The 17394-nt window shown below is 42.0% G+C and overlaps 1 protein-coding gene across 30 annotated transcripts in view; it reads left to right on the top strand.

Annotated features, from left to right (window-relative positions):
* Positions 1–17394, top strand: part of MAGI1 (membrane associated guanylate kinase, WW and PDZ domain containing 1) — a 334836-nt gene that overhangs the window by 282890 nt on the left and 34552 nt on the right. For all 30 annotated transcript variants that reach the window (XM_068202184.1, XM_068202177.1, XM_068202186.1 and 27 more), the window contains one exon: positions 15023–15054. In XM_068202184.1, coding sequence (XP_068058285.1) covers positions 15023–15054 — 32 coding nt within the window. The remainder of the gene's footprint in view (positions 1–15022; positions 15055–17394) is intronic.

The raw sequence follows: 17394 nt of genomic DNA, 5'->3' as shown, positions 1-17394 counted from the left end.
CCCCAGCCAGCCCTGAGGGGAGTGTGTGCTATAAAAGTACTTTCCTGCTGACTTTTCTAAAGTGTTTTGATTGTCTTAATCACCAAAAGCCAATCCATTTTAACAAGGGACAAGTTGTTTCTTGAATTCACAAGTCTGCTTTGTTGTTTTCCAAGACTTATTTCAAGGCATTGAATACATTGATTCTGCAATTAATAGCAGCTCTGGAGAAAGCACTGCCTTTCCTATGCTCCTTTCTTTCCAAGTGCTTACTGTGTTTTTGTATTTTGATAGTAAATTAGAAAGTAGAGAACAGAATATATTAAGAATTCTTCAGTTTTCAAAGTGTGAGTTCCTTAAAGATTTTCAGTACTAGAGAGATTTTAAAAATGCACTTCGTTCTCATGATTAATATATGTATTATGGAGAAAATATGGTTGGAAGAAAAATAGCAGCTATTATTAATCCTCCTGGAGAGTGTATATATATCTGGTAACACCATATATTAATTATTTGAATTGTGCCTGACATTTAATAATTCTCGTAAAGCCTTGAAGGCATAATGAAAAGTTTTGATGAGGAAATAAAAGCCTAGTCTTAATAAAATAGTAAATAGTTCCCTGATAATCATGTTGAATCTTTTTTTTTTTTAATTTAATCAAGATACTAGCCACATTTGCTATCACCTTCCTAGATAAGGTACCATGTCAGTCTCCTTGAACTGCCTCCCTCCCTTCTTCAAGGTCCTCACATTTCCATCTCAGCACAGAGCACTTGCAGTTTTGAATTTCACGCTCTTGTGGTACAGAACTTGGAGATCCTGGTGGCCTTGGTCCACAGTTATTTATTGAAACAAGGTTCTCCTCATGTCCAGAGGAAAGCTGGACCAAAAGGTGCTCAAGCTATGGCAGAGAAGCCAAGCAGAGTATGCGCAGTAGTAGCCTCAGAACCAAAACCTGTCAGGTTTGTTTAAGGCTTCTGATGTTGGGGGATGAGAGTCTGGACATGCCCCAGCCATGTGCACTCACAGCCCAGAAATCCATCACCTGGGCTGCAGGTGAGAGGGGGACTCTGCATCTCTGCTGCACCCTTGTGAGACCCTACCCGGAGCACTGCATCCAGCTTGGGGAACCAGCATTGGAACCACCTGAACCTGTGGGAGTGAGTCCAGAGGAGGCCACCAGGATGATCAGAGGGATGAGGATGTGAGTAGCTCAGCTGTGAGTACAGGCTGAGAGTTGGGCTTGCTCAACACGAAAAGAGAAAGCCTCAGGGAAACCTTACAGCACCTCCCAGGACATAAAGGGACCAACAAGGTTCCTGGAGAGTGACTTTTCACAAGAGCATGTAGAGACAGGACAGGGGGATTGGTTTTAAACTGGAAGTAGGTAGGATTAGATTGGATATTGGGAAGAAGTTGTTCCCTGTGAAGGTGGTGAAGCCCTGGCACAGGGTGCCCAGAGCAGCTGTGGCTGTCCCATCCCTGGAAGTGTCCAAGGCCAGGCTGGATGGGGCTTGGAGCACCCTGGGACAGTGGAAGGTGTCCAGCAGGGCAGTTGGAACTAGATGATCTTTAAGGTCCTTTACAACCTAAACTATTTAAAAAAACAAAAGCTGGAACTGGCTGAAATCCACCTGGCCCTCAGTGCTGCTGCACTCGGGTCCTTTCCCCTGTAACTTCACCTCGTGTTGCCCCTGCCAAGTCTCTCCTCAGCAGCTCCGTCCCCAGACAAGGAGCCGCTATTTATTTTGGTGCGATTGCAGAAATGTATTTGGCTCGGGTGTCTGATAAACTCCTTCAGGACTTTTGAAGCTGTTCTTCAGCTTCTCTGTCACTTGTCCTTTCCTCCTCCTCCCTCTGGTGTCCAGTGAGGAAAGTGCTCAGATGCTGTCAGCATTCTTCCTTCAGCCCAACACTTGCATTCAGTCCTGCTGTGCAGGAAGCATCCCTGCAACGCTAAGGCTTGTATTCAAGAGCTGTCAAAAGGATTTTCAGAAGTGATTACTAATCAAGCACAAAAATATCAGAAAGAGATGTGCAATATACAGGAAAAGCTCTGCCTGCTCCAAGCTGCTGGTGCACTCCCAACAAGGAGGTCTAAATGTTAAAATGCAAACGCAGAGTTGCTGAGAACAGCCTGTAAAATATTTACTGTGAAGTGTGTTCAGCTGATGCACTGCCTTGTGGGAGAGGGCAAATCCTGCTGCTGCCTCTGAGTGAGGAACACAAGGATGATGAATCCTGATGATTTCAGGAGGGATGAAACTGAAACGCCCCTTCTGTGTGCTCATGTGTCATCTGAAATAGTTTGCAGGATTGGGATAAATACTTCAATACAAAGTCAGATCACTGAGAATTTGCTTTCCAGAGGCCTTGTAGAAAATCTACCTTGTCTGTGTTCTGGTTTAATTTTTTTGTATTTTCTTCTCCTTCCTCTTCTCTTTAGGATCAATCATATTGCTGTTGTTTTCCTGTTTCACCTGTATGTGGATAAAACTCACTGATATGGAGGGTTCAGAAAGAGTTCAGCCCCCCAGGGTGCAGAGGGTTGATTGGGCTGACTGGCAAAGCTTCTTTTGCTTAGCAAAATGAAGGGACAGAGGGGACAAAATAATTATTGTCTCTATCAGGCAGGAGAGATAGAAGGTACTTAAATGAAGGAGTTGGCTGAACAACTGTGGGTTGTTTGCTGTGAGTAATTTAAACTGGAAATGAGAAGGGGGTGCCAAGCCATTAGAGCCTGTAAGTCAAACTGGAGGAGGCATGAAGGTTTTACTGGCCTGAAGGTGAAGCTGAGCACGTTTGAAGGGGACAGGACATGGTGCCTGCGACAGCAGAGGAGATGCTTGATAACCCAGCAGGACCATTTGAGAGCTCTGCACCTGAAAGTAAACCAGGGCTGCTGCTACAAAATGCAGAATTAAGCTTATGTTTTTATCCCTGCAGTTGAGATTGTGATTACATACTTTGGTTATTTTAAAGAATTATTGTTAAGGCGGATGCAAAAGGTACAACTTCATTTTGAATGTTTGTAGCTGAAAAGGTTCTTTTAACCTTGTACCTACCAAGTACATTAAGTACTTTCTACAAAAAAAAATTTAAAAGCAAAGAAACAAAGTAATATTATTTGCCACTTGAAATCCATTAGTCATTGAAGCTTTGCCTATGCACTGTAATCAACTGAAATAAGCAATTCTCAAATACCTCTCCATTCTGCACAGACTCTATTCATAATACAAGAAACATTTTGTCACAATAATTTCCCTGCTTCCCAAGGGACTTTCATTCTGGAAGTTGTGCTTGTGTTAGGACAGGTGGGGGGCTGTGTCAGAACAAGTTATTCTGCAAAACTACTGTGCTGTATTTCCTGGAATTGCTAAGATCTAATATTTGTTTCATTGAAAACTTTTATGTATTTTATATTTTGTGAATTGCCTCTGATTGAAGAAGATTTTTTTTCCTTTTTCCCTCTTTTTTTTATGTCAGTCTTGAGGTTAACCAGAATATATGTGTTTAGCTTGTGTTCAGTTCCAAGAATTACACTGAGCAGTGTTTGTGCAGATTTGAACAGATAATTTACCTTCAAAGCTCTCACAGTTAGTGCTTAGTTGCATTTTTATTCACTGGAAGGTCAAAAATAGCATAAACCTTGAGCCTGATCTACTTAATCCCCTGGAAGATGTGTTCCCACTTTGCTCCAGATCAAAGTAAAGGCACGCAGGTGAAATGTCATTCACATGTCATGTGCAAATCAGTGCCATTTCTATTTGCTTTCCTTAGTGCCAAACTCACGTTAAACTGGGGAATGGAAATACATCTTCTGAAAAAAAAATATATTAAATGTAAATATATATGTATATGCTAAATAGTTTTACAGATATACACAAGAATGTCAAAACTAAATGAGTGTTATGGGAAGAAGAATCAAAGCAACATCTACTTGTCTAAATGCCCATCAGTGAGTACCTGAGTCTTACCCCCATGTAAAAGTCCATGGTAAATTCCCTATTTGTGGTTCAACGGAATGAAAGTTGCTTGTGGGAAGCAGTGAGGTTGGTGGAAATGTTCCAGTAGTCCTGCTCACTTGGTCCTCAAGTCAGTAGGTTTAAGAAGTTCTTTGTGACACATGTAACTACAACAAAAGTTTGCAACAATGGAAGAAAATTACAAATTTATCGAGTTTCCTTAGCTACATGAACCTTCCCTTGCTGGAATTCCCACCTGGAAATGAAGATTTCTCTTCCTTTCTTTAGCTGGAACTGGATCATTTCGTTGTAAGAGCAAAAAAGAAAAAATGAAAAAAAATAAAAAGTGGTGGAATTAGAGCTCCTTTTCATTTGCTATCCCTAATGATGTAAAACCGTGGTATAATTAGACTGCAGTCAGCCATTCAGTGCAGACTTGATCTCTTTTGAACAAGCCACTCACTTCTGTTTGCCCTTTAGGCTTGCAGTGAAGAGTGAGTTGAAAGTCATGCCACTTAAGCATCGAGCTGCCAGAAAGTTTCAAACTGTCTTAGCAGCTGCTGAATTAGAGAGAAAGTGAGTCCAAACTGCATTTGGGACAAAAATCACAACCTGGGAGTCATCTGATGGTTACCACAGAGCACGTTAGCCAGTGCCAAAGCTTGTGGAATGGGAAGAAAAGTTCACCATTTCCAGCAGTGTTTTCAGCTCCAGTACAGAGGGAGCAGAGCTTTATGCTGAGGTCTTTGTGCTGCGTTTTTATCTCGGAGCTCCCTGGACCCATCTGGCTGAGCACAGAGCTGCTGCTGCCAGGCATCGTTCATTGCCACCATCATGCTTGGTTTTCTTGTGGCAACTCCTTCTCTGGACCCCCAGAAGAGGGGCAGACCTAATTCCTTTCTGCCATCTGGTGTGCTCAGTTGACTTCTAAACTTTTTAAAAATCCCTTTTCAAATCACCGCTTTTTTTTCCCTGTCTTACCTTCTGTCCATCGCCACCAGCTCCTGGTACCTTCTACTCAGGTATCTTCCACCAAACCTGTTTGTTGAATCTTTCAATTTGTCACTCAGTAGAGGTTGTTTTGAGCCATATGCTGAAAAATACCTGATATTGTAGTACAAAGAATACCATCCAGACTCGTAGGCACCCCTCACTGGGGTTTATTTAGGATTTATTTAGGAAATCAGAGTTGCAGTATGTTTAAAGAAATATATGTCCATGTGTAAGGCCAAGATTTATTTTTCAAGTTCATTACTTTATATTCCAGAGTCATTACTTCATAATTCCAGAGTTACAGATTTCCTGGTTAAACTTGGAATATCATTTGGCATTTTAAAAATCTGTCTTCAATTGTTTCTTCTTGTTTATTTTTGTTACTATTTCCTTTAAAGAGCTTTGCCTGGCAAGAAGGAAATCAGATTAGTGAAGATGGTTTACAAATTATGTTAGAAATGAGATGTTTTAGAAAGTTTTGCTTTGTGCCTTTTTCCATTTTCTGAAAACAGACTATCCTAGAAAAAATGCATTGTTAAAATTTAGGTGCAGGGAAGGAGCAGGACTCAGGAAACCTTTAGTTGGGAGTAGCTGAGTCTTTTTTTCCTAAACCACCAAGTCACTCTTTGTTATTCTCTTCTCTCTGTTGACTGGAATTATATTCTAAGGCCAAAAGAAGCTGTTGAGATTTTAAAGAGAGTTTAAAGCAAGTTTGATGTAACATTCACTATTCTCTCACAGCCTTATTCTGATTAGGCACTAGTGTATCAAGAAGCAGATAGGAAAATCAGTTAAGTCAGGAAAAGATGAAATAAAGGAAATGTTATAAGTTTAGATATTTGTAGTAAGAAGTTTGAAGTTCATACCCCTCATTAGAATTGCATATGTGCATGTGTTTCAATCCAGTGTGTGAGCTAATTTTCCTGCAGCAGCTCGGGAGTGTTAGATACGCCTTTTTGGGACAATGCTGTGTATTGTTATGCAGCACCACACACTGATCACTGTAATTGGTTTTGTAAAGCAAGCAAGCAGAAACTTGTTTTCTCTTTGTGATAAAAATAAGCCGAACTTAACATTTAAAATCAGGTCGTCTGATAAATAATGTAATATGTTGGGATTACGTGGTGTTTTTTCTCCTTCAAAGTGCTTTAGAGGTGTTAATCTTAGTGACATTAGTCGTTTGTTTTTGATGATCTGAATTTGTGAGGTTTGGGAAGACTTTGCTTACCAAAAACACAAAGGGGGAGGTTTTTGGTGATGCTGGAGTCCATGGCAGAGCTCCCATTAGACTCCAGGAGGCAGCAGGGTTTCACCTAGATTTTTCACACCTATATCTGCTACAGCCACTAAGGGTAATTGTTGGTAAGGGTAATTGTTGGTAGCTTGCTCAGACACCAAGTAGTTTAATGTATGTTCCTTTCATATAAATAATGCATTTGGAGGAACTAATGAATGCAGGTCCTGCTGCAGTTTTGCAGTACAAGGCATCCAGTTGAAATAGTAATTGACAAACCCAAATATCAAAAAGCCCACATGTGCAAAAATCCTACCTTAAGCTCCCAAAATTCCAGACATAAAAATACTCCATTAAAGTGTTTTTTTCTGTTGCTGGTTTGGTTTTTTTCCCCAAGCTTTAGTATTCATATTCAACTGCCTTTCCTAAACCATGGGAGGCCAAGGAACTCCAAAGAAATCACATTGTCCTATGAACACTTGATTCCAAAAGAAGCAGCTTTATAATATTACAGTTCTTATAATGAAGGAGACTCAGCATTGCTGGGGTATGAACATTTTAATTGCCTGCAGAATTTCCAGCTATTGCTGGTGTGGTACATGTGAATTGCTGACACTAATCTGTTAGGCATTCGAGGCCCAAGTGTTTTCCCCTCAGCTACCCTTCATTAACTCCATTTGCACTGATTCTCTCCTAGAAATGAGTAAGCAAATGAAGAGATGCCTGTGAAATCTGCTTTTTGGGTCAGCATCAGCTTTACATGATCTACCCTGCATTTTTGTGGCAGCATGGCCTATCTATGCTATAGCTTGTGTCCCCCAGATATATGTGTCATCTGAGCTCCAGAGTTGCTTGGAAGTGTAAAATAGGATAGAACAGTTGCTGATTCATTATTTGGCATTTTGTTACACATTTTGCATTTATTTCAAGGGCTGATATAATCTTCTAAGGTTTTCTGCCATTTCATGAAGCATGCTTTAAGGCCAGGAGGAAACCTGTGCTTTAATTACTAAAGAGATGAACAATTAACATGTTTGGAATAGGGAAATAATGTCAGTTTTGTGTAGTCCTGCGTGCTGACAGCACAATAGTGGTGGTGTGCATGTTACATGCATGGCTGCCTTTCTGTGGCAGGGAATCTGGATCTGCTTTAGCATCAGTAAGAAAACCAAAGCATTTGCTGAGTGCTGGAAGAAAAATCATGGCTGAAATCTCCTCGTCAGGATGTTTTATTGCCAGAACCATCCTATCTTGCAGAAAGCAGTAGGATCTGAGATGAGAATAAAACAGGAGGTTGCTCATCAAATGAAAGATGAGAGCTCTGAAACTCTTTCTGAAGGGTTTTTTTTTTTCTCCTTAGCTTGCGGTTTTGAAAGTTCATGCTTTTTTTTTTCTCCTTATGTTGATTGGCTTTTGGTATTAACTGCTGAAGTGGTGTAAGTGGAGTAACTCGTTGTTTTATATCAAATGTGATGTGATGTAACACAAGGTGGCACAGCAGAACCTAATACTGTGCATTAGATAAGGCAGATTTAGCTGGAGATGTGCCTCCCACATCTTCATTGGGATTTGCACGGCAGGAAATGGAGCAGACTTGGAGGTGTGCAGCAAGGGGGGTTTCAATCCACTCAGCTTTTCCTCCTACCCTTACATACTGCCTGGGTGACATTTTGGTGTGCAAGTAAATAATGAGTTTTTATCAGCCACACTGCAGGTAGGTGCAGTAGCTGCAGCCTTGATTTGGCATTATAATAACCAGCCATAACAGAAGTAATGAGGTGTCAGAAATCCAAGAAAGGTCTTTGTTTATCACTGTAATTAAATACATTTGGAGAGTCATTTAAAGCAATAGCAGGTGGGCAAAACTGAGGAAGAAGGATGACTTTGTAATGGACTAGTCAATGGTTTTGTTCTGAAATGGATTGCTTTTAAATATCTGTTTGCATGTCTCTAAGTCTCTCCATTCTGAATTTAAATGTTTTTCCCATTCTGCATTGGGATTTTATGTTTATTCATTTTAATTCTTATTTTTGTCTCGGTCAGATTTATTTTTATGATGGTGATAGTAATTAGGTTACACCAGCTTTAAGAGTCAGTTAACCTGTGCCTTTTGTGCCAGAAGACCTGCAGTGCATCATAAGTTGCGCTTAAGAATTTGGCAGGGCTTTGTAGGCCAGAGAGACTCGGTAGAGGAGGCTGAGCTTCAGGGAGGTGGTACAGCTGGCTGAGGATGCTGGGACAGGTCAGGACCCTGTGGCAGGGAGCACATGAAGGTGATGTTGGTAGGGATGTTCAGGTAAGTATCAGTCCTCAGAAGTTTTCTTTCCATCCTTCAGGATTAGTTTTTGAGATGTACAGGTTACATCCTTGAAAGTATATCAAGTCACTGATCTATTTTAATAGAAAACTATTTTCAAACTAATAAAGTTATGTTTTGTGAAAGCAACCATAAAAACATGGATGCTAGTAGAGTTTTTGCTATGTCGACATAGCTACAGAGATGTCGACATAGCAAAATATATATAGAGTAGAGTCTAGTAGAGTTTTTTTAGTGTGCCATGTGTATGTGCACTCCCCAGGTCTGGATCTGCCTGAGCATTCTGTAAATGCTAGCTTTTTATTAAGGGATGTTATATATTAATAGCAGCATCCAGCTAATGCCAAGAGCCTCGGTACAGGCTGCTCTCCAGTTAGGAAACACAAGAATCTGCCATAAACCACCCAGTCTGAGCACATGGATTTACACCTTGTAGCAGTGCTGTGGTAAGTCTGAAGACAAACACTCTCACTGAGCAGGATAAATACAGATGTGACTGTAGCAAAATATGCTTTCTCCTCCCCAGTGTCGTCTATCCTGAGCTTGGAGTGGCAGTGGGGCTGGCCTGGAGGTGCTGCTGCTCTTTGGCACCTCCATGGTCATGGCAGCAGGGGAGAGGAGCCATGGGACTGGGCATCTTCAAACCTGCCGCATGCCCCAAAAATTGTGCAAGGGTTTCCAGAAATAAAGCATGTAAGGTGATGGATTTTGTGGGCTTCTGGAAAAGGAAAGTTACCCTCACGGGAAGCCACACATGTATGATTATGTATATGAAAAATAGATACATAATACTGTGTGTACACAGCCCCTTATCTGTGTAAGAAGAATGTGGGGCTCTCTAATTACTTTCCTGTTCTAGTGTTTAGCCTCTGAAATTTGTGAGATTTCAGAAATTTAATGTCTATGTACATTTTTGTTTAAATATCAACAAAGGTTTTCATCTAACCATATGACTCCGACAGCTTGAGCTTTATGATAAGCACTTCACTTAATGAGCTTCAAAATAAAAATACAAGAACTGCTGACATGCTTTCAACCATAGGCTAGATGGGTAATTGTCACACTAATTCTCAATCTCTTTATTACCTTACTGTCTTGGAATTATCTTATATATATATATATATATTACTGCATAGTTAAATTTATATTTTCATAGTAATTAAATGGCATTTTATTAGCCTGTATTTTTTTATTGCTTCTAAAATCAATTCTCATTTGAGATGCTGAAAATATGACTAAGACTTTAATGGCGAGGAATTGTTTAACATCCCAACCAAAAATGAGTATTTGAGGCTAATAAAATTTAGCATCTTTAGAGCATCTAGAACTGAAATTCCTCTTAATGGCAATAATGTTCTATGCCTCATTATGCTTTTCATCAGTGACAGTGGGTTAATAATGCCCAAGATGATATCTTCAAAACATTGCTTTCTTGGCATTAGCATTGAACATTAGCATTAGAAATGTAGCAAATTTCACTGCATTTGGTAGTTACCAAACTTGATTTATGGCAGGGCTATATTACTGCAATGTAAATTATTCTCTTGCTTAAAGCTTATATTGCATAGCTAATTTTTTTTTGCTAGTGCATTGTCACTCTTGTTATGTAAATCACGATGACGAGCAGAAAAGTTTGGCTGAGACAGGTAGGGGTTTTCTTCTTAATTTTTTCTTTCTTCTCCTTATGCTTGCCTCTCTTGCTGCTGATTGTTCTGGTCTGGAAAAGATGAACTTCCATCTACTCTTTTAAATAGTATTTGTCCTTTATTAGTAATTCTTTGGCAATGGGTAATACAGCATCAAGGGGATTGCTTTGTCACCACCAATCTCCTGTCCCCTGCCCCCCAGAACAGCACTAATGGCTTTTAGCATTAATTATTTAAAGTTCCTTGTTTTGCACACAGATCAATGTTCAATACCAGGTATGTGCTTGTGCACCCCCTGACTCCAGTACTTTACCTAAACCTCATCTTTCAAAGTGTCTGTTTTCTTTGATACAGCCTTTGGTTTTTATTCAGCACAGTGTAAGTGCTATTTAGAAAGCTTGAAGGTTTTATTTTTTTTCCAGGCAGGAACATTTTCTCTGTAAATGTTAACCTTGGGACACAGTCCAAAATCTTTATTTTCTTGTGTTTTCCTTCATTTCCAATTAATTTTCAGCGCTGGTGCATTCTGGGCTACAGCTGACATAAGGGCAAAACCTAACGGGTGTCCTTTCCTCTTAGAGTCACCTATGGCTTGTTTTGCTCTTGGAGATAGATGATCCACCAGCTGTCCACATGTTGAATGAGTTAATGAGAAGTGAAAATCTAGCAACAGTTGTTCTTCTCTCTCATGTGCAAAACCACCCCAAAACTGAAAAATGTTGAGCAGTACGCAGACAATTGTAAGCCATACATAAGATGATAGTCAGGCCTCCAGACTGGCTCTTAGCAATTCCAGGAGCCTTTGTCCTGTGGGTGTGTTGTGCAAATTACTGAATTGTTCCAACTTCAGCTGAAATCCCATTGAAATATATAATTTGTGTGCATGTGTGTGTGTGGTGAAAAGTGAAGTATTCACAGCAGCTGGCCTCCACATGTCTGAGCTGTTGGGATGGGCTGGCTGCATGACTCCTGTAGTGCCTAGGGATAAGTCTTCCTTAGGATTCAACTTTAGATAATTTTAACCTACTATCTCTCAAATGCGGGGCTGTGGAACGGGGCATGTTGTGTCTGGTGTCTGTTTAGGTAATTTTGGGCCCAGGATGTGGTGTGGGTTTGTGGTCACACATTGCATTCTGTATATGCTCAGCAAAGCAGAGTTTGCCATGTTTTGTATTCTTCCCATGTTACTTAGGTTGCATAAAGACAAAGGAGTTGAGGAAAACAATGTTCCTTTAAAAATTGCACGTTAGAAACAGCAACGCTTGAGGTCAAGTTTTGTCCCATGTGTTCTTCCATGAACTCATCATAAATAGGGTTAGCAACCTTACAGCTTCCCAAAAGTTTTACCACTCAAGACTGCACAGTTAACACAAATAATATGAAATAAGCTGAATTATGGATTTAACTCATGGGTCACATCACTCACAACATAACACAGTGTCACTCAACAGAAGTACAGCTCCTCATGGGTAATGGCATTAAGAGTGCTGAAGTCATGCTACAAAACTTGCTTAATGGTTTGCGTTTTTTTCCCCCATGTTACAAAATGTAGTTGAGCAGATGGATGCAGCCAGCTGTACACAGAGCTTTAGGGAGTACTGGGGAGAAAAGAGAGAGGGTTTTGTTAAGATAAATGTAATAATCTCTGTGATAATTAGTTTAATTTAGATCCCTGCATCTGACTCATTTTTTACTAACCTCGTATGAAGTCTTTCTTGCTTTGCTCATGGGTCTGTGAATTTAGTTTGATTACAGTCCCTTTTTTTGTTCTTATGGATTGCTCACTGATCACTGATATTTTTCATTAAGCAGTTGCTTTATTACATTGTTATTTAGAGAGAAGTAATTTGTGTTTTCTAATTAATTTAATTCTAGGCACATTTAGTAAGTAGCTACAATGAGCCCATTCAAGGGGTTTTAGGTCATATTGACATTGTTTACCAGATGTGCTCAGTTTGTTTTAAAACACTGTTAACTCTGTGGTGACAACAGCCCTGTGTGATTGCTTGACTCTTCCATCTTCTCTAATCTGTATCTCCAAACCCCCCCAGAATCAGAAGATACACTTCAGGTACTGATGAGACATATCTATAGGTATTGAATCACAGGGAAATTATATTGCAATGTCAGTATAAACTATTACTATTCTGGCTTCTCCTAGCCAGGGATGTGAAGCCATTTATACACCCACCAAAAAGCTGGATAATGCCAAAAAGATGCAGACTGGGTGTTCAGTCTATGCTTGGCCCATTTACCTCTGAAAAAGTTGCAGTGAGGCTTCAGGAGAGACTAGGGCAGCCAGGAGATTGAGCTTCCAAGCAAGGCATGGCGTGAGCAGTGATGGAATTCCATGTTAATGGAATCCTAAGGCCAGTGCTGTAATTCGCAGCTGTCACTATCCTAAATTCACAGGGAAATGTTTTCACCAGAAGATTTTTGGAAAAGCTCGGCATTTCCTTGCTAGTGGAGCTCCCAGGATTTGGGAGTTATTCAAGCACTTCGTGTTCATCGCTGTTAAATACTGTATCCATTCCATCATCTGAGCATGAAAACTCCCCATTACACCTATCATTTGCTCATTTGGCCTGCTGTGCCAGGAACTGGAGTTCTAAAATGAGACCCTAATTAGATGAATAAATAATATTTTCACAGGAAAATGTACAGGCAGGTTATTCCCCTGACTATAAGCTTGTCCCATGAAAAACTACCAACATTTGTTAACGTGTTCTGCAGTCACTTATTTTGGTAAGAAGTAAATTATTGCTTGTTCTGCAGCAAAGTCTGGCACAGAGCAGTGACACTGTAGGATTCATTGGCCTCTGAAGGACCCACCAAACAAAAGCCTTGATGTGTTTCCCTTTATTTTTCAACTGTTTTCCATCTCTTTGGGGTTGGAACAGCCGACATTAATGACAAACTTTGAAGGAAGGATTTGTTCAGTAGTTCATACTTACTAAATTTTAACATTTAGTGCTTGTGATTCAATAGACTGAATTCTGATACAATTTGACCCAGCAGCTCACCTGCATTTCCACTTTATTTTTTGGAGGGAACATTTAAAATGTTGTTAAATCTTTTCTGTCTCATGCTGGTCTGTTAAGGGTGTGTGTGTGCATGGAGATGTGTTCTATGTATTGATTTAATAGGAAAGATCATCTCTAGGAAAGGGAGAATAAACGTGTGTGCATGCATGTGGAATGAGGGAGAGAGAGAGGAGAATCTCTATCTGTGTGTTTATCTCTGTGATAAATGATGCCTGCTAAAAATGTGACTTGCCATGAACGTTATGAAGTGTTTTCCTCTTTAAGGGTATTATACAAACACATCAGCAGAAATGAAGCTGCAGTCTCGATTGTTCAGTTCAAACAATTTGATGTTTCGTTGTCCCTCAATCAATCAGTGCCTGGAGGGGTATCAGCTATTGGCTGGGAATGCATCAGAGTGACATGCAGAGCACAGATATTCCTCAAAAGCTTGAAAATATTTAATTTAAAATACTTGTTACGGTATGCATCTCAGTCTGAGAGTAGCAGCAAACTGAGCTCTGATTATCATTTTTAATTGTGATCTTCCCTATTCAGTGCTAACATGTCCCAAATTACCTTAAAATAAGCGTCTTCCTAAACAGATTTGTAATTCACTTGCATTGCTTATTTTATTCTCTGTGTAAAAGTTATATGAGGCTATGGGGTTTAGAATAAACAAAATGCATAAAGTAGAAAATGTAATGCGGCATAAATGCCACATAAATCACATCCTAAAGACAAAAGCAGATTTCAAACATCTGAATTACTGAGCACTTAATGTGGAGTGTAATCTGTGTTTTGGTTTATGGAGTGTCACACAGAGGAAAAAAAAAAATGGGGGGTTTCCTCTCTCTTCCAACAGTGGGGGGAAAAAAGAGGTCCTGACCCCAAGAAAGAGCTTTTCCTGCATTGTAGGTAAATCCCCAGACAAGTGTCTCCTTTGCTGCTGGCAACTAGGCTCTATGCAGAAGTAGCTGATTGAAATATCACTTGAGTTCTCTTGCTCATCACAGACTGAGTAAGAGGCTGCTTCAAAATGCAAAATTATCCTTGAAAAAACCTTCCCTGGTGCCCTCCCGGTGTTTGTTCCTTTACATCACCTGCAATCTGCGTAAGCCCCGCTTCTCCAAGCTCCCTAGCATCCCCCCAGGGGTCAGGGCACTGGTAGTGCTGTTCTCAAGCCACAGCTCTCTGAAATTGTACCTAACAGATAAAATCTCAAAGTCTTACACTTAGGATGAACAGGAAGGAAAACCTATGGTTTTTTTAAGTAACATTCATCATTTTAGGGAAAAAAGCTTATTCTTCCTCATGCTTTTGTTTTCCTTTGCCCAGCCCACACCTCTCAGCTCAAACCCAACGCACATTTTTTCCGTTCAAAAAAATCAATTTCTAGAGAAATACTTTTTAAAAAATCAACCTGTTTCCCCTGCGCCGCTGCGATTGGTCCGATCAAAATCGCCGAGCCGATCACGTCAAAAGGAAAGAGCCCCGGTTTAATTGCGAGCTAAGCCTCCTGTAATCCAGGGGAGCATTTGAGATTCTGCCCAGGCAGGCGCTGGGTTTGGGCAGCCGCTGAGGGCTGTGGGTTTCTCTCGCAGCCTCCCGGCTCTGCAGCACAAGTCAGCATAGCTAATGCAGACAGAGCTCTCCCCCCGCTGCCTCTTCCCCAGCTCTCGCTCGCTCTGCCTCTCGCCGGGCTTTGATTCGATATGAACAGACTGCTAACTCCGATGCGAGAGCGAGAGCTGACATAACTCTGCAGATGGCTACCTTCGGATGATACACCTAGGGATTTTTTCTTTAAGGGAAGGTAACGCTTAATGCTAATGTTTATTTTTCCCTTGTTGCCATTTTTCAGGACTGCCAGTCCCAAAGAAGAGCCCAAAGTCGGTAAGCACTTTTCAGCTACTATTTCTGTCTGTTTGTCTGCTTTGAAGGAAAAAGGCATGAGTTTGGTTTGTTTGCTTTTCTGGGTCTCGATTGTTTTAAGTTGTCTTTCTGTTGCAACCATGATTACCTTGCACGGCTCCTGCTGCATGGGGAGATGAGAGCGGGATGCAGTACGGAAGGGGGACTTGTTTGCAAATAAAGCCTCGGGTTTACAAATCCACTTCCCTGACAGATGAGCTTCTCTGTCATTTAACTTACCAAAAAAAAAAACAACCCTATTGTTTCCTTTTGGAAAGATGGGAGGCTCCACCTTCTTGCCAGATTCCAATTCCTGTCGAGTGCTCATAGGCACCAACCTTTTCCATTAACTCAATGAGTTTTCTTGAGTATCTTTGGCTGAATTATTAACAGAATGGGGAAGCGTGCACCTTGTCGGGAGAGACAAAGCATGAGCAGAGCATGGTTACAGTTCCCAGGGAATACAGCCAGCTGTCCGAGTGCCTGCTCTGGAGGCATTGCCATACTGAGCAGGATTGTCCTGCAGGTGTGAGATTCCTTATTTTTTAAAAAAGCAACAACAGAACAATATTTTCTTGTCCCCTCAAATGTATTTCCATGTAAAGCTGAAAATACCTGGAAACATCTTAGCATCTTAGCTAGCAGCACAGAAGCTGTGATCTCAAGTATCGTTAAAGCTCCATGAATGATATTATGGAAGAAATTAATGTGCTATTTGTATGCAACAAAAAGCAATGTTTTATTTTTAAAGGGAATGAAATACCTAAAACCTGAAAGTTTGCAGTTATCTGTTGAGTGTGGGGGAGAGACAAAATTCTCTGCCAGGAGCTTTGGGGAAGCAAAGCAAGTGAGGAATTTGCCGTGCTGAAAGATGGTGTGAAACTTCACCAACAGTCCCTGGTGGTGCCAAAACCTGCAGCTGGGCACAGCCCACCTCACCGTAAACCTGGGCAAGAGGTTTAGGAAGCGGCTGAGCAGAAGGCTCTTGCTTTTAATACGAGCTCTCTGCTCATCCAAAAAGAAAGCCCTGAAATAATTAATGTGATTCTGATGGCTTAGGGCAGCGCTGATTAAAGTCATGTGAGCCCAGGCCTCTACCATTGTCAGCTCGCATTAATGTTGGGAGGCAGAAGTGCGGGGTGTGCTCCTCTCAACTCACAGCGCTGTCAGCCCTGCCCGCTCGCCGCTGTCACACGCGGGGGGTGTTTCAGCCCTCGAAGCAAGTGTGTAAAATACAGACGTGTCTGGCACGTTTCTGTTCTCTGCCTCCACTTTCTCCCCCCCGTCAGAGCAGGATTGGCTGCACGCGATCTGGGCTATGACTTCTGTCATTAAACCAGCCCTAATCCATCAGCCTCGGTCTTCCCAGAGCATGGATGCTCCCACTTTGCCACGCACACAGCGGGATCCTGCTGTGTCAGGCACTGCTCTGGTTGACACTGAGCTGTGCACAGTGAAAATCTGAGCAGCATGTAAATCCATGGCAGGATAATCCAGCCTTGGTGAACAAAGAGGCTGCTTACAAACAGGTGTAGCTGTGCAACAGCAGATTTCTGTCTGCTGTTTGCTCTGAGGAGCCTGTCAGCCTGGGGAAAGCTGACATTCTTTCGCATGCCTCTCCCAAGCCTTTTCAGGGTTCCTTCAGTGATTTTTCCTGGGGTCCTGGGTGGTGCTGTTGCCTCTAAAGTGCAGGATTCCCAAAAAGCAGAGCCTCCTGTTCCCCTGGCCGCACACGGGGTGGTCGGCAGCGCTGCTAGCAGTGATGTTGTACCGACTGCAGCATCCTGCGGCCGCTCCTCAGAGGGCAGAGCCAGCGGGGCACAGCCGCTGCAGCCGCTCCTTCCTCCCCGGGCATCGCTGACATGTGGGAAGTGAGCGTGGAAACATGGAGCAAAGTGCCTCGCGGCATCTGTGTGCAGAGGAGGAAACTCCTCGGGCTCTCCAGGCTGGATTTACACCAACCCTAGAGCTCGTGCGGCCAAGGCGACAGTCAGAGGCAGGGAAGAGGAGGTCTAACCCTGTCCATCCTTGGTTTGTTGAGGGGCTTCTGCTCCACTGCAGGGGGTCCAGCCTGACCTTCCTGGCCATGAGGATTCCCACTCAAGACAGGCAAGAGCCAGTCCTGCCCCGCTGGCACAGTCCCTGTCTGGGATCCCATCTCTGAACGGTGCCCGCATGTTTCCCGGGGATGCCCTCAATCCCAGGGACTCCCGGTTTGCTGCTGTGCTGGCAGTGATGGGGTGAACACAGGAGCTGCCATCAGAGCCATGTGCCAGGGGCTGTCCCCAGCTCAGCACAGCTGTGGGGCTTGGGGGGACGTGC

The sequence above is a fragment of the Anomalospiza imberbis genome, chromosome 11 (assembly GCF_031753505.1).
Source record: "Anomalospiza imberbis isolate Cuckoo-Finch-1a 21T00152 chromosome 11, ASM3175350v1, whole genome shotgun sequence".
Taxonomy (NCBI): Eukaryota; Metazoa; Chordata; class Aves; order Passeriformes; family Viduidae; genus Anomalospiza; species Anomalospiza imberbis.
Note: the sequence above shows the minus strand (reverse complement) of the source record. Positions and strands in the feature narration are given on the sequence as shown.